The sequence below is a fragment of the Pleurodeles waltl genome, chromosome 7, assembly GCF_031143425.1.
Source record: "Pleurodeles waltl isolate 20211129_DDA chromosome 7, aPleWal1.hap1.20221129, whole genome shotgun sequence".
Classification (NCBI taxonomy): Eukaryota; Metazoa; Chordata; class Amphibia; order Caudata; family Salamandridae; genus Pleurodeles; species Pleurodeles waltl.
Genome location: NC_090446.1, coordinates 1,378,689,349 through 1,378,711,721, shown reverse-complemented (window position 1 = coordinate 1,378,711,721; position 22,373 = coordinate 1,378,689,349). Strand labels below are relative to the sequence as shown.

Sequence of the window (22,373 nt, the reverse complement as noted above, 5' to 3'; positions counted from 1 at the left end):
TTATCTACCCTGCAAAACTGAAAGTGCAACATGGAGGGAAATTCAATTTCTTCACGGATCTGTAGTTGGCGGCTAAATTTGCCAAGACTCTTCCTCCGAAGTCTGCAGCAGTGCCCCCAAGTGAACATGCTGCAGAGCGCGAGTCCCTGAGTGATAACGATTGAATAGCCCTGATTGCCACCTGACTACCTGGCCATCGGAATCTGCTGCATGGTGTCTTGATTGTTGTATTATTTGCTGTCCTGACACTGCTCCCTTATTTGGGCCCTATGCCCGCCCATCCCTGTCCTGGGTTGCATGATGGGTTGGGTGGCTAGCTACTCGCCCTTTGGATGAGTCCTGTTACTATGCTTGGTTGGGCATATGTGGTTATTAGGGGGTGGATATCTGCTTTGCCCCGGTTGGGGGGTCTGCGTGGGTGGTAGTGGGGTTTTACCTGGGTCTGTTATTATATGTTCTTCTGATTCCTCTTTACTGTTTTCTTTGTCTGAGCAAGGCTGGTCGTTCTGGGAGAGTGGCAGTGCTGAACTATGTTTTTGAAGGAGTGACGCAATGACACGGGAGGAGGCGACATTGATCCGTTGCCTCACTTGGAATGTGCGAGGTTTGAATGACAGGCGTAAGGTGTGGCTTATGTCTGCGTATGTTAAGCACCAGAATATAGATATATGCATGCTGCAGGAGACACATCTGGTGGTGGCTACGCTGCATCATTTGAAAGCTGGGTGGATTGGGGAATGCCATGGCTCTGTCTATTTGGGCTACGCCAGGGGGGGTAGCGATTCTGATACGGAAGGGGCTGCAGTGGCACACTCAGAGGGCAATTGTCGACCCTAATGGTTGTTATGTATTATTAAGCGGGACGCTGTTGGACAGGCCATGTAGACTTGTGTTGGTGTATGGCCCTAAACACGGACGATCCAGAGTTTTTCAGTGAGGTCTGGCGATTGGCTGAGTCACTGGGGGGAGGAGCTGTGATCTGGGGAGGGGATTTCAATGTGATACTTGACCCCGATCGTGACCGGGAGAGCATGGCACGGGTGCAGCATGTGCAGCATGTGGCTGCTGCCCGTGCTCTATCTGCGATTATGGCAGATGCGGCGTTGGTGGACTTGTGGCAGATGAAGCACGCCAAGGCGAGAGAGGGTACATGTGTCAATTATTTACATAATAGCTGGTCGCGCATTGACCGTTGGCTGGACTCGCGGGATGTGGCGCTATGGACTCGGTCGGCGGATCATCTGGCTTGCACGCTGTCAGACCACTCTCTGGTCAGATTGGAGCTTGCAGTGCCTGTCGGGCCTGCGCGTGCCTTTACGTGGCGTTTACCCCAGGGGGCGCTTCGGGATGAGATGTTCTGCGAAGAGCTACGTCGGGATATTGTCCTATATTTTGAGGAGAATGCTGGCACTGTGCAGTCGGCAGGCACGATGGGGGAGGCCTTTAAAGTGGTTGCGTGTGGGATATGTATTTCGAGACAACATGGCATGCTGCATGCGCTGCGGCAGGAGCTGGCTAAACTAGAGGCTCAGATTGCGGAGCTGGAGTCTCGTCTGGTGGAGGATTGGTCCTGTGACATGCTGGAGGCTCTTCGGGACGCAGTATCTTCGTACGAAGAGGCATCCATGAGGGATATATGTTTCTTGGGGAGGTTTGCGAGGGCGAGGCGTTACGGCGAGGAAGAGAGAACCGGACGTACGCTGACGAATATGCTCCGCAGTCCTTGGGCCAGCAGCTATGTTACTGAGGTGAATGACTTGAGGGGAGAGCGCGTGGTCGGCACGGATGGTGTTATGAAGGTATTCACCAAATTTTTCATGGATCTGTACTCTGGTCCTACTGAATTGCCTGCTGAGGTGGTCCAGGACTACTTTTCTGAGATCAGCTTGCTCTGGTTTGATAATGCGGACAGGGAGTATTTTGATGCTCCTTTTACTGAGGAAGAGGTAAAGGCTGCGATTTGCGGTTTGCCTCGAGATAAGGCCCCCATTCTGGATGTCTGACCCCTGCGTTCTATAAAGAATATTCTGATATCCTTGCGCCTCATTTGCTGGAGGTTTATGCAGAGGCCCTGCAGAATGGAATCCTCCTGGCTTCTCTTCGAGAGGCACTCATAGTTACGATTCTCAAGCCTGGAAAGGACCCATGTAGTTGTGATTCGTATCGCCCACTTTCTATGATCAGCGTAGATAACAAGATCTTGGCTAAGATGATAGCGGCACGGCTGCAGCCACTGATGATGAAACTGGTGTTGCAGGATCAGTCGGGGTTTGTTCCGGGACGGTCCACAGCGCATAACTAGTGCACGTTCTTTGCAGTTGTTGGCTCGGTTGCCGCTAACGACGAGGCTGCGGCGGTGTTCTTGGATGCTACAAAGGTATTGATTCGCTGGTGTGGCAATATCTGTTTGCGCTTCTTGACAGAGTGGGGATGAGTGTGCGCTTCGTGAGTTGGATTTGTTTGTTATACACGCAGCCGGTCGCCCGCCTGCGGATGAATTGCAGCATGTCAGCCCCCTTCCCGGTAGCATGCGGGACCAGACAGGGGTGCTCTCTGTGTCCGTTGGTTTTTGTGATAGCGATGGAGCCTCTGGCGGCCTTTTTAGGACCGCACCATAGCGCTAGAGGGTTGCCGTTCCGTCAGAGGTCTATTCTGATATCTATGTATGCGGACGACCTTGCGTTGTACGTGCGAGAGCCTGGCCACAATTTAGATGTTTTGTTGGATGAGATTGTTCAGTTTGGTGGAATTTCCGTAATAATGATAAACTGGTCTAAGTCCGCTGTGCTGCCTCTTTCCCCGGGGACAGCGGTTTGCCAGTCCCGATATCCTATTGATTGGGCGGACGGTCCGGTTCGAGTATCGCTGAGTTGTGATGTTGAGACGCTCTGGTTGGCCAATTATGGTAAAGCTATGTCTTGGCAGGAAGACATAATTGAAGGGTGGCGCTCCTTGCCATTGTCCTTGACGGGGCGGATTGCTATAGCTAAAATGATGGTGCTGCCTAAATTCCTGTACATGTTTGTTAATCTTCCTCTCATCCTCACAGCCTGTTTTTTTGCAACGCCTCCGCTTCGCTATGATTTGACTGGTCTGGAACCTCGAATTGCATGGGAAAAATTGGCGTTTCCATTTTAATTGGGTGGACTTGCGGCGCCTGACCTGGAGCTCTATTACCATTGTGCGCAGGCTCATTTTGCGTATTACTGGATCCGCCCGGTTCGTTATATACCGCATCTCGCTCCAGAGAGTGATGCGGTATGGCCAGATGGTCTGGAGCGCGTGCTGGGGAGCTTGTCGCGGGCCCGCCCCCGGGGTGAGGATACGGTGGCGTGTACTGTCAGAGCAGGGATGGTCCTGCTGATGTGATCCAGGGTGCGTGTGCCCTTTGCGCCGATGTCGGTGGCGGCTGTGGCCGGTGAGGTGATGTTTCGCGACTCGCAGATACAAAACTATCTCTGTGATTCGTACTTGTTGCTCTTGGGGGACTGGTTTGTGGACGGGAGGTTGATCTCCCTGGGGGCGGTGCTAGGGGATGAGCCTGCTAGTGCGCTGCATCGATTATTTGTGCTGCGGGTGTGTGCCATGCTTCGTGCGCGATATCCTAGTCTCCCTGAGATTCTGCTGACATGTCGTGCGCTGGAGGTGCTGTGGAGCGCAAAGTCACCGAAGAAGCTTATTACTAAATTGTACGGCTGCATGCAGGAACAAGGGGAGGGATTGGCGATGGCTGCTAAGGCGAAGTGGGCGGCTGATGTAGGAGAGGATATTTCGGATGTAGTCTGGAGGACGTGCTGTGCGCATATGAAGGAGTTATCACCCAACTACAGGCTGCGCCTCATTCATTTTAAATTCCTACATCGCGTATACCATACTCCTCGAGGCCTGTGTGCTATGGGGCTGCGTGCGGATGCTAACTGTGAAGGATGTCACGCTCCGGATGCGGATTTTCTTAATCTGGCGTGGCACTGTGAGGAAGTACATGATTTCTGGCTGGAGTTTTTCATGCGATTAAGGGGTCGATTGGACTACAGTTCACTCCCTCTCCTGCGCTGGCGCTGCTGGGTAGGGTGGATGGGGGGCCGTTGGCGGTGCAGAGATTAGTGGGCATGCTGCTGCTTTTGGCTAAGCGCAGAGTTGTGATTGTCTGGGGCCGGTCCCCTCGGGTCTCCGATTGGCTGCGGGATGCTGCATTTTGTCAGGAACAACTGACAATTTACTGGGAATTGGCACCAGAGGGCTCTAGGCCACGAGATATTTGGGCACCCCTACGATCTTATCTGATGTCTGTTCATAACTAGGGGGCACTCTCGCTGATTGGGTGTACACGTGGAATTGTTTGAGTTACCGATCTTGTGTGTTGTAGCTGGCTGTGAAGACTGCTGATGGTGCCGTCTGCTTCCTTTCCCGGCTTCCTTGCTCTTCTTTGTTGGTTGTTCTTCTGTTTTTTGCCCTTTGAGCCCAGATATTTAGTGTGGCTGGTTCAGCTCTTATCTACGAATAGACATTTAATATTACAGTTGGACTCTGTTTACCAGAATTGAGTGGACCATCCGAGACACTTCGCATTGTGAGCGTACGGAGATGCCTTGCAGCTATATCAGGCTGTAGCTATGTTTACTTTAATGTTATACGAGCTGAAGGGTGTCTTTTTGTCTGTTACAAAAGCATAAATAAATAAATAAATAAAACAAAAAACTAGTCTTGGGATGCATCAAACCTGATCTAATCAAGTTTGATATCTTTGTCTTCTCTACAGCTATAGCTGTGTCTCGAAAAAACACTAATTACTATGTAAATTGAAATGTTAATGGTTCTCCAGATTAATACTTCCTGCATCATTCATTGTCATTATATATACACAGACATACACATACATAAATCATGCTTTCTTTAATAAACTCAGAATGGCCATGAACGAAGCAGGAAGTGTTAATCTGGAGAACCATTAACATTTCCAGTTACATAGTAATTAGTTTTTTTTTTTCCAGACAATGCTATACATTACCTACTGGTGGTCGCCAGTAGGTAGTTATAGTTAGGACCATGTTTCCATTAAAAAAGCATTTTTTGACTTGCCTATATCTTTGGTGCTGTTTAAGGAATCTTTGTGAAATTCTCAAAAAAAGTGTTACAGTGAATCTTGCTGTACATGGGAAGATTCGGGGTGATTCGTCAAGCAGGGGCCATAAAAAAAAAAATGGGGGTGGGGGTTAAAAAAAAACATGTGTTTCCCAATATAATTCCCATAGGGATTTTAGACATGACTACAGCCCAAACAGCTGGACGGAATTGAACCAAATTTGGCAAAAAGGTAGCTCTTGGTCCAGAAAGAGTGCCTTTTTATTATTTGGTGTAAATCCATTCAGTTTGAAATATTAAAAGGAAACTAAATATAGATATCTAGAGGCGCAAAGGGTTCGCAAATAATACAAGCTCGTGCACGGAAATTCAGAGCATTGATTGGCTGCCAACACTTCAACAAGGACGTGTTGGCAGCCATCTTGAGACTCAGCTTCAGATGAGTCACACAAAAAAAAGATTTTAAAAAAAAGAAAGAAAAGGAGCAGGTAGGGTCACCCTGACCCCTTAGCTCTGGTGCTGGGTTCCCAGAGGGACGACTCCAGGGTAAAAAGGCATTTATTTAAACAAAAACAAAAATGCCACAAAGTTGTGGTGGATTGCTCTTGTTTTTAAAAAGCCCCCTTGGTGGGCCAGGTCCTGGAAGCATTTTAAAATAAAGGCAAGGGCCCCCTCCTCGGGCAGTTTGATGCCCTGGGAACCGCCACCTCCCTGGGGCTGTAATTGAATATAATGCAGGGGGTCACGCGTCCCCTGCAGCCCACCATGTCCCTGGAGCTAATAACAAATCCAATTCGGGGATGGGTGCAGCCCTGGGGACTGCCACCTCCCTGGGACTTAAAAGAAATTGAATGCAGCCCCCGCACCACCACCCGCAGCCCCAGGAACCGCCACCTCCCCAGGGCTAATAAATTAAATGCGGAGGCTGCCCGGACCCTCTGCAGCCCCAGGGATCCCCACCTCCCCGGGGCTAATTGGGTCACTGGAGGTGGGCCACACGGCCCCCCTCAAGGTGCCATAGATGGCCCTGGGGACCACAACTACCCAAGGTCGGCTCCTGCTATGTCCTGAGGTGCTTGAGGGAGCAATGCTGGCTCCTACAGGATGTGGGATGTGGTGAGCCGGCTAGGACCGTGGGAGCTTTCAGGCTTCCCCTGCGGCCCTGTCACTCTGTCTCTCTTTCAATCCCATAACACGATGGAAGAGTGAGAGAGAGAGATTGTCATTGCAATGGTCTCCCCATGCAATGACTTTAAAGAGTCAGACTAGAAAGATGTTTGACAAGAATCTTATAGTTACTTTTGGATGCAGAGCAGGCCAGAGTCACTTCTGGCCTAATGGTCAAGGTCTTGTGCTGTCACTCAGTAGGCTGAAGGTTCAAATCCTAGTATCGCTTGGCAGTGTGTCTGTTTATTTTCTAGTGTTTTCACTGTTAAACATTTCTAGTGATGGAACATTGAAGGCTTTTGCCCCTCAAAGTCTGTGAGTTGAATGTCATTGCTAAGTCTGGACACTGTACAATAAAGAGTCACCTCTGGCTTAGTGGTTAAGATCTCAGACATGCACACTAAAGGTTAAGGGTTCTAGTTTAGGTGAGTCTGTGGTCATTTGGTGCTTTAGTTTCTTTTCATCTTTTCAACTACAAATATTTAAGTTACATACTGACAGGTGATCTCACTCTTTTTAATTGCCAAAAACATGTTTCTTTTAATTTGTCAGGAAATATCTCATTCTAAGTATATCATTAATCAAAGCCTAAATTGCTTTCTCTCATTCTCACACTTTCTCTCTCTCAGGGTTGGGTTGTTAGGAGGGGATTGGACACAGGGCCAAAGGCCATGCATGACAGTGGTTGTATTAACATATAGTAAAGAAAATTACTTTACGTTAAAAAAAACCCATAGAAAGTCCCTGAAAAAAACAAAGGTTACAGGGACATTATAGTCAGGTTCTTAATTTACTTGTACAAAACCTTAGAAATTCACCAGTTATAGTTATTTCAAGTAACTATACCTTGTGCCCTAGGGTAGCTATAACTCATGCCCTCCCCATGCACTGCTAATTACCCCAGATATTACAGAACTCATGCCATCTTTTATAACATCATTGATAATGTCACTGTAACATTACTTGTAAAATTATTCATTAAAAAAATGTGCATGGCAGGGGCGTGAGTTATAATTACCTTAGGGTAGGAGTTCTAGTTACTTGAAATACCTTTAACTGGTAAATTTATAAGGTTTTGTAAGATTAAATTCAGTACTTATACTTAACTATAACATCCCTGTAACCTTTGTTTTATTAATTATACCTATATAAATATCCCACAGGTTCCCAGACTACCCTTACCCAGCTCTGTCACTGATGAAGGTACCATATTACATATCCTGAACCCATGTGCAATAAGCAGATATGGAGCTCAGTGAAAGAAAGTGTTAAGATCATGCCCTCTTGTGGCATCCTCTGCTTTTGAGGAAGGAAAAAGGAGAAACCTACCCTCTGCAGCTCCTGGTTTTTCTCTTCCAGCTGAGCTTCCAGTTGCCGAAGGCGCTCCTCAAAGTTCCCGTGTCTTTCTTCAGCCTGCAAGGATGAAGAGAACATACTGAGAAGCAAAAAAGATGCAGAGAAAAGAGACAATGCCAGTGTAAGGGTGTCTTGACAAGGGATACATACACTCTTGACAGACAGAACAACAAAAGCAGATTCAACAGCAACACAGCACACTTAAGGCAAGTACCTTTTGCAGACAGCAACCAATGGTTAAATAAAGGATTATGTTTCCGACCAGTCCTTTGCCAAGAGCCTGAGAAGTAATCTCTGCTGGGCTAGGGCCAGTGGAGTTGGAACAATTTTCAGAGTGGGGCTGTTGCTATTTATGTTATATACTTGAAGTCATAGTGATTGACAAAAATCCAAGCGTCATTACATAAAAATAAAGTGTAGAAAATGTGCCTTGGTTTTTCAGCAGGAGAGTTGTAAGTGTGTGTTATGTAGCTAGTGGTGCATTTTGGAGGACACTGTCACTTATAGACAGTACATTTCCTGTTGAACTAGCCACTAAATGTGCATAGACGTGCTGTTATACTGGCAAAACTATATGGTGAAAAAATTATGGTGTGGCAATCGATCAGGGTTCAGTATATATTTATCATTTGGACATCACTGAGTAAAGTGTCTAGATTTGTTCTGATCCTGCTAAAAGCTTTGTTTTCATCACACTTCAAATTTAAAAAAACAAAAAAATGGCTTAATTTGTGCTTTCCCAATTGCTGATATAATGTGAAATGTGTATAGGTAATTTACTGATATTTAAATAAGTGTTGGAAAAAACTGGCATCCTTCAATCTTTCCATTCGTTTCCTGTACCTCAACAGGATTGTCATCTAGATCAATTTTACAAAATCCTTTTACTTTGCAGTTTTTTTTATATGAGCAGGAATTTGTCAGAAGACATTTGAACTTTGTCTTTGAGTATGTTCAAAATGTGTCGGGATAACACAAAATACAATTTAAAGGCATTTTTATTGCTCACCTTAACTCCAGCATGTCTATTTCTGGGAGCGCTGCAGCACTCCCAGCACCCCTACTTTCAGAGAGCGCCTATGGTTAGGGCTTTCCCTACTCAGAGTGTACAGTCTCATCAGGTCTCCTAAAGACATTAAATCCTACTGCGAGTATGGTGCATGTTCTTTACAATCTATTCAGGTTCATCCCTCTCTAGTTGTCCTGTCATTCAGTATAAACACAGCAAATGCTCGCTGCACTGTGCTCAAAGCTTGGCCGCTGCTGCCTGAGTCAGCACAGCATGCATGTCAAAACACAAAGACAGACTTCATCATTTCCCAGCCACATCCACCAAGACCCACACCTTGCTAAGGGCTGCAACACGCTGTGCTAGCTGTGCCTCAATCTCTGGGAGAGTCTCAGCCTTCTGCAACGTCTGCTGCAACTTCTGCTTGGCATCTTCCAACCACTCCTGTAGCTGCCGGTTCTTTTCTTCACTCTGCAAAGTAGAAGTTAAACCAAAAGTTAGAACTAGAGGTAATGAGCCTGCTTCACCGAACAAACCATGCCTTATCAAAACAGACCACTAACCTCACATGAGCATCCTGGCCCAAGAAGCATAGATCGCTCGCATTAAATACTATTGAGTTGGACAGGACTTGGACCATCACAGAATTCCAGATGGACCCATTTGTGCAACAGTTACAGCTTTAACTCATGTAGAGCATGCCATAAACTTATACAGAAAACCAGATGGTCTAGAGGTAGCAGAATACAGCACAATGTTATGCAGCATCTGTTCCTTTTACATGAACTCATAAATTACAACGATGCCATGACAATATTCAAATTCAAAGAGTTGTTTATAGTTCTTTTCATATCAAGGGTGGGTACAGATATAGGTAGAAGATGTATCAAAGGGAACATAAACTGGAAGATAAAGAAGATATTTTACATAAAATCAGTTACACTTTCCATGAGTAAAGCCTTATAAGTTCGAATGCCAAAAATATTGGGGAAACCAGTAAACACCTTTCAAGTAACCACAGCCTGAATGTCATCAGTCTTGCTGAAGAAATTGAAACAAGTTCGCTTGGACTGCTTGCAGTGCCTGGCCTACAGTTTTGAGGGCGGATATGACAATGCAGCTATCTGCAACACCCATTCTTACCATTTTCTAAAATTATACAAACCATAAGATTTGGCTCTGCCCAGAGGAGTAATTCACTCTCACCTTATGCTACTGGCTGTTTGGTGCATCATTCCACCTCCTATGGAGTGCTTGCATTGCAACACATGAGGGACTATTTTAGGATCCTAAAAGTACTCTGAATCATCATACACTGTATTAATTATAGAAGGATGACAAATACCGTGCAAACAGAAAGCAAACATTTTCACAATGTGAATAGATAGCAAACATTTTTAGCTCTGGTTAAAAGACAGCTTTAGATGTCTCGCAAGCCTCATGGAAAATATTCAGAAATAAACACCCTCCCTCCCTGAGGCTTCTGATCAGTCCTCTTCATCTTTTGGTCTGTTCAACTGCCATTCACATTTTTGCATACAGACCATTTATATGATGAGTAATGGGAGATATTTAACTTGAATATATAGGGCACTGTAGATAGGCGCAAATTATCACACATCTCTAATTAGAGATAAATAAAATCGGACCTGGGCAGATATGTCAACCACAAAGTGGTGATACTGTTATAGCCCACCCAAATACTGTCTCGCTGAATGCTCGTTTCAAGTACATCCATTTGAACATAAGGCATACTTAGCTTCTGTCACGTTACCTAAGCTATACTCTGCTGAGATACATGTGTAATGGGGCCGGTTGTTGGCATATGTTTTGGGAATGCCCAGTTATTGTTGAATATTGGGAATAACTAACATGCGTTCAATGTGTAAATGTAGGCAATCCTGAAGGCTGTCTGCATGTGTTATTTCCTCACCCAGCAATTATTAGGATAATGTTTCTGGTTCGTAGTAAAGCGCATGACTGCGATGAAATGGAAAGCAACATTTGCCTGACCCTTCCACAGTTAAAAGTTGGTGGGTTGACCTACAGAAACGGGCTGCGGCTAAAACTGTATTATTACACTCTGAGTAAAGCAAAAGTCTCGGGAAGATATCAGTATCAGATCATTAGGACGAGTTACTAGCCAGGTTCGAAAAAATGAATAAAGAGGATACCACGCCAACCTCAACGAATCGGGCTGCAATGTGTGCAGTAGCACACACATTCTTGTTTAAAATCCCATATAAAATGAAGGAAATAGAAGTACAAATTTAGGGTTCAATACACACAATTTGTGTGCTGATGACAGGTTTTAAGAGCCATTTGTACCACCATATTTGATGTTTGTCCCTCGCCTGCATTTTACTAGTGCTATTAAGATAGAGGCAACTAAATGGGCCTTTAGAAATGTACAGCAGCCACAGGGGGGCTAGAGAGTTAAGTGGAGGGAGGTTTCACATGGTTTTACTGTTTTTGTGTGTTTTTTTTCGGCTTACTTTGCCACATTTTAAGGCTGAACATTAATGCATGAACTGGGCTAATAGTTTACTGGAAACGAAAGTGAAAGTATGCAGTAGAAATAATTGAAACATATGATGTCAACATTTGTATATTTCTATGAGTTACTATGTCTAGATATATCAATTGATGTTAGATTCTAGTAAATGCCTCTTTGGTACATGCACTGTTTTATGACTTTGATATACAACAAGCACATTTGTCACTGCACTGTAATTATGCAAATGGCAATAAAACAATGTTATTAAAAAAACTGTAATTTGTATGTTGCTTCTGCCCACCACAGAATACATCATGGAGCAGTGGGGTCAGTCTATTTCAGCCTTAAGATCGCTTGCATTGTCAGGGGCATAATTTTTACCCGACTATACAGGGAGTGCAGAATTATTAGGCAAGTTGTATTTTTGAGGATTAATTTTATTATTGAACAACAACCATGTTCTCAATGAACCCAAAAAACTCATTAATATCAAAGCTGAATATTTTTGGAAGTAGTTTTTAGTTTGTTTTTAGTTTTAGCTATGTTAGGGGGATATCTGTGTGTGCAGGTGACTATCACTGTGCATAATTATTAGGCAACTTAACAAAAAAAAATATATACCCATTTCAATTATTTATTATTACCAGTGAAACCAATATAACATCTCAACATTCACAAATATACATTTCTGACATTCAAAAACAAAACAAAAACAAATCAGTGACCAATATAGCCACCTTTCTTTGCAAGGACACTCAAAAGCCTGCCATCCATGGATTCTGTCAGTGTTTTGATCTGTTCACCATCAACATTGCGTGCAGCAGCAACCACAGCCTCCCAGACACTGTTCAGAGAGGTGTACTGTTTTCCCTCCTTGTAAATCTCACATTTGATGATGGACCACAGGTTCTCAATGGGGTTCAGATCAGGTGAACAAGGAGGCCATGTCATTAGATTTCCTTCTTTTATACCCTTTCTTGCCAGCCACGCTGTGGAGTACTTGGATGCGTGTGATGGAGCATTGTCCTGCATGAAAATCATGTTTTTCTGGAAGGATGCAGACTTCTTCCTGTACCACTGCTTGAAGAAGGTGTCTTCCAGGAACTGGCAGTAGGACTGGGAGTTGAGCTTGACTCCATCCTCAACCCGAAAAGGCCCCACAAGCTCATCTTTGATGATACCAGCCCAAACCAGTACTCCACCTCCACCTTGCTGGCGTCTGAGTCGGACTGGAGCTCTCTGCCCTTTACCAATCCAGCCACGGGCCCATCCATCTGGCCCATCAAGACTCACTCTCATTTCATCAGTCCATAAAACCTTAGAAAAATCAGTCTTGAGATATTTCTTGGCCCAGTCTTGACGTTTCAGCTTGTGTGTCTTGTTCAGTGGTGGTCGTCTTTCAGCCTTTCTTACCTTGGCCATGTCTCTGAGTATTGCACACCTTGTGCTTTTGGGCACTCCAGTGATGTTGCAGCTCTGAAATATGGCCAAACTGGTGGCAAGTGGCATCGTGGCAGCTGCACGCTTGACTTTTCTCAGTTCATGGGCAGTTATTTTGTGCCTTGGTTTTTCCACACGCTTCTTGCGACCCTGTTGACTATTTTGAATGAAACGCTTGATTGTTCGATGATCACGGTTCAGAAGCTTTGCAATTTTAAGAGTGCTGCATCCCTCTGCAAGATATCTCACTATTTTTGACTTTTCTGAGCCTGTCAAGTCCTTCTTTTGACCCATTTTGCCAAAGGAAAGGAAGTTGCCTAATAATTATGCACACCTGATATAGGGTGTTGATGTCATTAGACCACACCCCTTCTCATTACAGATATGCACATCACCTAATATGCTTAATTGGTAGTAGGCTTTCGAGCCTATACAGCTTGGAGTAAGACAACATGCATAAAGAGGATGATGTGGTCAAAATACTCATTTGCCTAATAATTCTGCACTCCCTGTATGTGCACACACCTAAAAGGATGTGCACTCAGTTCCGTGCTGGTGGGCCAATACTTTCTTTTGCCAATGTTTTTATCTTTGTTATTATTTATCAGTTTTAGCTTTTTGGCATCTTCAGCGTTTGAATTACTGTAACCTTAAGACATCATTTAAAGCCTACAGTACAATTTCCTTGCCCCCCAAAAACATATTTGTGATATACGTTAAAACTAAACAGGATCTGTAAACGTGTTCTATGTACAGATGTCTGCTAGGAAATACCCATATGGGCCAATTACAATTATTAGTTATGGCTAATTTAGGCAGCAGTGTCTCTTCTTTTTTTGGCTTTTCAGGTTTGACCAACTGACAGTGTTAGCTGTCTCGCCAGCCTGTGACCCAAAAAAATGATAATTAAAATATACACATATGTACATACAGAGGATTTCAATCAGACCTCTTCATCCACTGATCAGTTCAAGTTTCATTCACATTTTGTTTCTGCCCAGCACAGCATAAAACGAGGGCCAATGGGCTGGCCCACTTCAGCCTCTAGATCTCTTCGCTTTGAGTGACAACATTCTGCTTGTGGCCATGTGACTATCTACCTAAAAAGTCATCCAATTCAGTGTAAGGACTGGATGGGCAATTTCTGCTTTCATTGGGTTTTTTTTATTTATTTTTGTGATGGGGTAGTTTTTACTTATTGTTTTCCAAACACATGCCTGCAACCTTTAGACTGATGCACTCTTCTACTTGTAATGCTTAATGCACATGTTTGCAAAAAGAAAAACTTTGCAGGCTTGCCAGACCAGACAGATTCGTTTTGCTACAGCTTGTTTTTTGTGGATAGGATTGCAACAGAAAGTTTTGTTTAAAAAAATCAACCATCGTACCAGTTTGCCAAGGCCATATTTATTGTCTTTGCAATGCTGAGTACACGTTTGAGTAATCCAACATTTCATATCTGATAGTTTGTGCTTTCATACCGTGTATACAATGTATTTAACAGGTAATCACTATGCCGTTTGTAGTAACTTAAAGTAAAGGAAGCTAACACAAACATATTAGAAAATGAAGGTCTCGAGTGGCCAGAGGAGAATAAAGTTCAGTAATCTTGGTAATCAAGCATCTTTCAGTCAATTTGTTGCATAGTGCATGCAGTTGCATAGTGCATGCTTCAAAAAGCATCCCATTCACACACAGTAGTCTAGGATCTTGCCTGCACCAAGTATGCAGTGCTATAATATTGTAGCTATCCGCGAATAGGTAGGCTCACCCCAACCGGACACATGTTTAGTAGGCACAATATATTAGATTAACATGCTGCTGTGTCATTTGTTATAGGATGTCAAACTTCACTGAGTTATTTTCCAGTTTATTCTATTGCACACCAGACCCCTGTTATGGACATGAAAGTCTAGTCTGTTACAGAATCTTATTACAACTCTCCTTGCCTGAATATCTTTCAAGTGGACTCAACATAGTCAGGAAGAGCATCTACAATCTCTGAGCACAGATGGATTTTGCTACCTTTTAAGACAGTATTTAAATGCAGCTGATTTAAGTACACTTGCTGTATAGAGTGAGGGGAATGCCCCAATCTACCCTTGGTGCTGGCGGCTCATTAAGTGTACAGTATATAGAGTAAAATCATTTTACTTTTGTGTGGAAGTGCATCTACCTCCAGTGTTCACAAAAGTAGTGTTTGTGGTTGCAGTACCTCTTGGGAGGTTGGGCATACCAGTCTTGCTATTCCTCGACAAGTAGTTACTGAAGGCAGGCTCACCTCGAGCAATCACAAGATGCCTCCAGAAGACGGCTGAACTTTTTACATTATTGTGCTTTTCCATCAATATCTGACTCCTTCACAATGGCTCCCCTTCATCGGAGCCTTCCTGGATATGCTGCCTCTCACGCTATCTCTCACCTTCAACGAGTTCAGGACATTGGGGCTATGATTCCTATGTTCACGTCTGCAGCCTGGGTCTCAGTGAGAGCGACTGATGATTCTGGGCATTTTGGCCTCCTCCATCCAGGTGGCACATGCATTGAGAACCTTGAAAACATCACAGAGAAATTATTCCGTGAACAAGGGGTTATTGGCCTGCGCATGGGTTGCTGATCAATTTAGCCAATTTTTGGGGGGTACCTGATTTGTTCTTAAAACAGATATACCACTTGTTAATGTACTTTCACCTGGAGGAGGGAGCTAGATTGGCTTGGGTGGCTACTACACTGCAATCTCACCAGTTTAAAACAAAAGAGTATTTTCTGGGAAAGGCTAATGTGCATGCTGATTGCATGTCACATTTGCCTTTGCCTTTGGAAACAGGTTTGGTTCCCCGAAAAGGAGTGTGAGCTGGCATCCACGGTACAGGATATCAACAACTGGAGTGTATGGAACAACTCCACACCCACTATATCTAATGAGTTATGGGACAGAAACCTGAATGAAGGAAATTAAATAGGTGCTTGAGTATCATGTTAAGGAATGGCCACAGGTGAGGAAGCTCAGCAATGATCTGGCATTTTTCATTAAAGTGATGGAGGAATTGATGGTAGTAGATGTATTTTGATGAGAGGAGACAAAATAGTTTCCTCGGCGGGGTTGAGGAAAAATATTTCTAATATTGGACATGAAGGCCATACTGGAATGTCTGCCGCTAAAAGGAGTATCACAGAATGCTATGGGTGGTCGGAACTAGACAGACTGCTGGATGATTAGATGCAGGACTGTAGTCTGTGCAAGTAGTGACTGAACCTTGTGTCACTGCGGGTTTACCATTAGGGTGTGGTCCAGGACCTTGGAGAAGATTGGGGATTTACATTCTTGGCCTGTTTGAACATCATTACCAAGAAAGAAGCCTACTCCTTGGTTTTAACTGATTTTTTTTCTCCGAAATGACCAGGGATCAAGATGGCTGAGAAGGTTACTACTGAAGCAGCAGTTAAGTTCTTATAGGATGTGTTCTGCAAGGAGGAATTATTCAGGATTTACAGAGTCAAACAGAGCGAGAGACTGATAAATTCAGAGAGTTTATTAGATTTCAAATTATTTGTATATGGTACTGTATGATTATAGTCTCGCATTCACTATATGTTTTCCTTTTTTTCTTTTTTGTTAAGAGAAAATATGTGTTGCATTCTGTAGCTGTGATTAGGTCTTATCCTTAGAAAATCTAGAATTCACAGTCGTTCTGAAAATAGCAGCTGGGAGAGGTTTCATTTTTGTGGAAGGGTGGCTGTCCTTCTGCTCCTGCTTGTTGAAATATATATTATTTAAGAATACTTACTGAGGTGCCCACCCTCATCGTTAAAGTATCAGTACTGATAATAGTGTGAATAGGAAAAATACTAATGTGTAAACCGTGTCCAAGCACTCCCCTGTACTTAACCGAGTTGATGAAGAACGCTCTGTTATTCCATGGCATACACTAGCAAACTGTCTGCATCACCAAAACAAGCACAGTATGTTAGGCATGAGGTGAAACCATTATATTTTACTGCAACGATAATACTATAGTCATTTTAATTGTCAATGCCTCTTTTATTTGGTTGATCCTTTATCTACATACAAAAAACATCATCCATGCATCATGAGAAGACCAAGTGACTGGATGTACTTTCTGGAAAGCATCTCTTGTATGAAGATAAGAAAGATGTGCACAGCAAAGGTGCTATATGGATTAGGCATGGACGGGCAGGAACTGTCCAAAAGGATCTACTATTCACCTCAGAGAGGACAGGAATCTGGTACTCAAAGGATGGCTGTGACAATTCCATTCAGTAAAAAATTATAAGTACTTCATTTTGAATTTGGAGAAGACAAGAGTGAATCGCTGTTTTTTTGGAAATGGAATAATCATTCTAATTTACCAACAAGTGTCAGCCTGAGTGACCAAAATAAGTCTGGGAGAAAATGTTATTAATGATAGTGCACCACTTCCATGTATGATTGCATCTTTGTGTGAGGAGACAGGAAGCATTCCATACCACCTTATATAAAGAATTATTGGAACTCTATACGCTGCCATTATAGATCACAACAGTGGGTACTGTTCACCAAGACACGCAGGGCCAGATGTACGACCTTTTGTTTTGCGACTCGCAATTTGTGATCGGTTTGGGAATCCCAAATTGTGAGTCGCAAAACAAAATGTACAATAGTGTTAAGCACATGGTTTGCAATTCCCAATGGGGTTGCAAATGACCTACCTCATCAATATTCATGAGGTAGGTGGCAATTTGCAACCCCATCGGGACCAGCCAGCATTTAGTGATGGTGGCCTGCTGGGGACAGCGACCACCTTGTCTGTGACTGCTTTTCAATAAAGCAGGTTTTTTTGGAAATGTAGCCCGTTTTCCTTAAAGGAAACCAGGATGTATTTCAAAAAGAAAAATGAAAAGTTTGCTTTTCATTTTGTTAGTGTAGGCAATGGTCAGTGGGACCTCTACCCGCTCTGAAAAAATATTTCTGCATGCATTCACAAAGGGTTTACCACCAATTTCAAATTGGTGGTAATCTGCAAATGTTTTGCACCCTCATTTTGGTTGCAAAATATTCATACAAACCTTTCTGATTCGGTATTAGGAAGGGATGCCATGAACACACCCTTTACTAATACCGAATCGCAAAACCCAAATTGCGATTTGGTAACAAGTTACTGAATCGCAGTGTGCTCTTCTGATACCCTCCCATGTTATGTTTTACCTGTCGATAAAGAGAGTCCTTGCTAGCCAGCTCATTCTCTAGCTTGTCGTTGATGTCATGTAAGGAGGTAGCTTCCCGTTGTGCACTCAGATATCGCTTCTCCAGAGTGGTGATTCTCTCCTCCATATCTTCCCTCTGAGCAAGCGCCTTTAAAGAGCAGAGAAGACCGATGAGACTTGGGGAAGGGGGTGGGGGAGAAAAAAGGCACGAGAGACAAAGACCCTAAGGGCCTTATTTAGAGTTTGGCAGATGAGATACTCTGTCACAAAAGTGGCAGTTATCTCATTCTCCGTATTGCAAGTTCACTATAACCTGTGGTACTTGTTATACAGCAGGGAGGAAATCATTTATGTTTTGACTGAGTATCCTATCCCCCAACCTACACACGGCTATAAATTACTCACAGACCACTAACTTCAAGCACCCCTTGGAAATTGGAACGGATGCATTGCATCTGGTTTAGTTCAATGATCACCCGAAGGCTTTCCAAACACCTCCTGTACTCCAGCCCAGTGTACTCTTCTTCAGCACCATGTACAAACTAGTAGTATATAATGTTTAAAATTTGGTGCATCTTCCTTACGCTGTTTACAACGTAGATCCATCACCATCACTCTCTACCCTAGGAGTCACTTCTTTAGCACAATGTGCATCATTGGTATTGTCTCTTGGTTCCCCACGTCCTACTCCCTAGTGCACCACCCAACCTCATATTCTTATACTATCTTTCTCTGTATCTCGAGGCTCAGTGTCAGTTCCAAAAGGCTTGGTCCCTGACCTGTCACCAAGCTTAACAAGGTTGTTCCGTATTCTGGGTACTGCATTTTGGTCACATCACATCTTTGCATTGCCCTGCTAAGCCCCAGACTCACCTCCTTTACATCCCGCTGAAGCTTGGCACTCATCTCTTCTGATTTAATAAGGTCCTTTTGGGCCGTATTCAGCTCCTCTTCCAGTTCTGCCATCTGTCGGCACATCATAGTGAGACGTTCCTTCATCTGACAAAGCTCCATCCTCTGCTTCTCCAGCAGCTCTTCAAGCTCCGGCTCCCGTCCACCTCTCGGTTCCAAGTGCAAAGAACCATTCAGAACAGCCTGATATGGGAAAAGGAGGGGAGTGAAATTCTGCACACAAGTACCTAGGCAGTTAACACAGGACAGTTTGTGCCCTGCAGTCTGACAATGGTAATTTAAAAGATACAGGATGCAACAAAGGAACCCTAAATTAGTGGGAGTGATTCCCTTCTTCTGAGGTATGTTGTCACTCTGCAATAAGATCTGTCTTGGGAATAGCTGACTACATAGAAACGCTCCCTGATCCCCGGTATGAGTAATAGTTTAAAGTATGCATTAGGAAAGTGTTGTTAGTAAAGAGCAGGTCCTACACTCTGTGCTGTGTGAAACTGGGATGCATACCATGGCCACTTGTGCAAGACAAGGCTTCCAGAGGTGCATGCCACACTAATGGCAGAATGGGTGCTATCCAATTGATGATTAACAATAATCGCTTAACTGTTCTTCTGCTTCCTCTCAATCAACTCTTTAGTTGTACAGCTGCAATCAAGCAAAGGTTCCCATCTCACCAGAGTCTGCACCTGACGCTCACAAAATGGCACAGCGTATACCCAGTGAGTAGCTAACCAATTCAACAAAATGTCAGCAGCTGTGGGTGATTTTTGAAGCATTTCTGTGCCGATGTCTAAATCATGCTCAGTTAGATCCTGACCAACTCCCTCAATTCTGCATTCCTGGCGACTGTCGAAGGTCCACAGGCACTGCTGCATACAAAACGGAGTATCGGTGAGGTTACCTGGTGAAGTCACTGTTTCACCGCCTTCAAATTTCCAAGCGTTTCATTATGTTAATTTGTACCTTTGAAAAAAGTAGTCATTGTTTTGGAACCCACCTGATTAAACTTTGATGACTCATATGAATCGTGTAATTATATGTAAGTCAATTTCCATAGAAAGAGTGTTTTATTTTGTTAATAATTTGTGTAATTTGACGAATCTACACAAAACTTTAATAAAACGAAAAGTTCTTCTACATCAGCTCCTTCCTGGGCAGTTTTGGGATGATCTTCAAATGGGGAGAGACAAAAATGGGGTTCCCAGAACAGTTTTTCCACATGCAATTTTCATAGAGAATTTTAGACAATTATACAGAAAAATGGCAGAACAGAATTACACCACATTTGGCAGAAAGCTAGATCTTTACCCAGGAAGCATGTTATTTATGATTGGAACCCACAAAATGATTTTTGAGAAATTAAGGTAAAAAGTAGCAACATCTAGTGCCACAGGACTCCTGCAGAACCAGTACCAGAATTAAAAACAAAGCATTCTGACTGGTCCAGGGTGCTTCACCCCCGCCCTTGCACACTGCCAAAACCTCATGCTCGGCAAGGGACTGGCCACAGATGTATGGTAATACAGATCTTACTTTGTGTTCAAGAGTCAAAAGGGAAAGAAATCCCTGAAAAAACACAAAGGTTAAATGGAGTAATATATAATAAAGTTTATGAGATTTTAACTTGCGTTAAAAAACACCTTAGAAATTTACTGGAAAAAAAAACAAAGTTTAAAGTGGAGTTATATGTAGGTACTCTAATAATAAAAAAAAGTTAACATTTTAATACAAATAAAAAAAAACTGAAATTCACCAGCTCTGCGTAACTAACCTAAGTATACTATGATGCACTGCTTATGACCTCATATTACATCACAGATGACAGCTAAAATCTTTGGCAATGCAGGTTATACTTATGTCAGTTATACATAACTGGTCAATTTTATCTGTTCTGGAATCAGACTCAATGCAGTAATGGTTTGCAAAAGTGTGGATTGGTCTCCATATGGACTAGTCTCTAGACGGTGGCTCTGTAAATGTCTCAATTAGGGACATCACCCTTTAACACAAATTATGATGCAAGATACTACTCATCTGGCTATCATCTGTTTTTAGAAGCCTAAACCATTGCCAAACGCCCCACAGATTACAAGAGCTATTCAACATTGTGTACATTGGAAGGTCAGTCTCAACAGTAACAAACACACCTTCAAATCTAAGATGTGTACGGTTCTCTCTGCCAACCACTTGGAGAGAATGATAAATTAAGAAAACAAAGATAAATCAGAAATAAAGCTTACCTTAATAAGAAAATAAAGATAGCTTTAAGGTGATCCTTAAGGATATAACTCACCTATCTGGGTTATGTACTAAATACCAATAAGGCAACTTTACATATCAAATTCGGCTGTGTGCACATGTTCAAAGATTTAGAGTGCTAAATTTAATCTTAGCAGTAATGAGGGTTACCTAAGAGAGAAAAATCTTGGAGGCCCACATGAACAAATGTAAATGTTGCCGGAAAGGGATATTTTCAGTAAACAGCAAGGGCAGCCAAAAGAAAATGAGACCCAGATTCAATCTGAGAACAATATTAGACAGTACTGTTTCTTTTTGGGAGGGTCCATGGTTTAGCCTTACTTCCCAGGCACAGCAGGCAGAACTATTTCAACTTGAAGCCATAGCAAATATAAAGGTGAGTCACCTGGGTTTAGGATGTTCATAAAATCATCTGCAACATGTAGATATTGGTTTGTGTTACTCATGAGACAGATAGCTAGGGTCAGTGATTGAACACCACAGTCAAGGATCTTAGACACATCCCGGCAACAAGGTCTTGTCTGCACAGAAGTTTCTTATGTGGTTGGATCGAAAAGATAATCTATATACTACCACATACAATGTGAGCCTGAAGCATTGAGAAATCTTCATCTATATGGGTTTTTCTCCAGCTGGCACATCACTTGGGAAGTACTAGTACTTTTAGAAAGGTATAAACAGGACTCTAAACAATGTATCATAAGAACAAGGTTCTGGGAACCGTGATAGGTAATTGCTATATTTTGCATTCCCCTCTGTGACCAACAGACTGATTTCTTGACAAACTGCACACTGAGAAGATATCTGAGAGCACTTCAGCATTTAATATCCAGTCATGTTTTTAGAGCAGGTGTATGTCAGGCTTGCCCCTTTTTCTAAACTCCTTGAAAGTGAACTACTGTGATGCAAATGTTTCTCACTAGCAGCAAATGCTTCAACAACTGTGCCTCCTTGTTTGCACTCTCAATGTGCCTCTTTGTTTACTTCATACATGGTCATGGTGGGAGCATCTGCTGGTAGAATAAAACTGACCTACAGGCCTAGGCGGACTGCCTTCAGAATCGGCATGCTGATATGTTTCTGTTGTTCCTTCTGTCAGACTGTCCCATTCAGTTCTCCAACCCTGAAACAACGAGTCAGATACCAAAGTATGACTTGTCTGGCACTTTGGAGAGGGAACTCCTTGTAACATGTTCTTTCAAAATCATGAGAAGGACTGGATAACGACACTGTACAAGTAAATATTGTCACCTCAAACCCATCTTCTCATTCCACAGGTCCTTCAAATATTAATAGAGAACAGGTTTGGTATGGAGCAAAGCTTGTGCACAATGTCTTGGAGAGTCTGATTGCTGGATGATGATCCCATCTGAGATTAAGGCATTTGTTTGTATAAACAAATAAATCACTTTTCTTTTGTCCAGTACCACCCCAAAGTAATTACTGGTA

At 43.2% G+C, this 22,373-nt stretch overlaps 1 protein-coding gene across 5 annotated transcripts in view; it reads right to left on the bottom strand.

Annotated features, from left to right (window-relative positions):
* PPFIA3 (PTPRF interacting protein alpha 3) overlaps positions 1-22,373 on the bottom strand; it is a 400,966-nt gene that overhangs the window by 199,965 nt on the left and 178,628 nt on the right. For all 5 annotated transcript variants that reach the window (XM_069200870.1, XM_069200869.1, XM_069200871.1 and 2 more), the window contains exons 7-10: positions 18,630-18,851; positions 17,758-17,904; positions 8,951-9,085; positions 7,579-7,662 (exon numbers count right to left, since the gene is read on the bottom strand). In XM_069200870.1, coding sequence (XP_069056971.1) covers positions 7,579-7,662; positions 8,951-9,085; positions 17,758-17,904; positions 18,630-18,851 — 588 coding nt within the window. The remainder of the gene's footprint in view (positions 1-7,578; positions 7,663-8,950; positions 9,086-17,757; positions 17,905-18,629; positions 18,852-22,373) is intronic.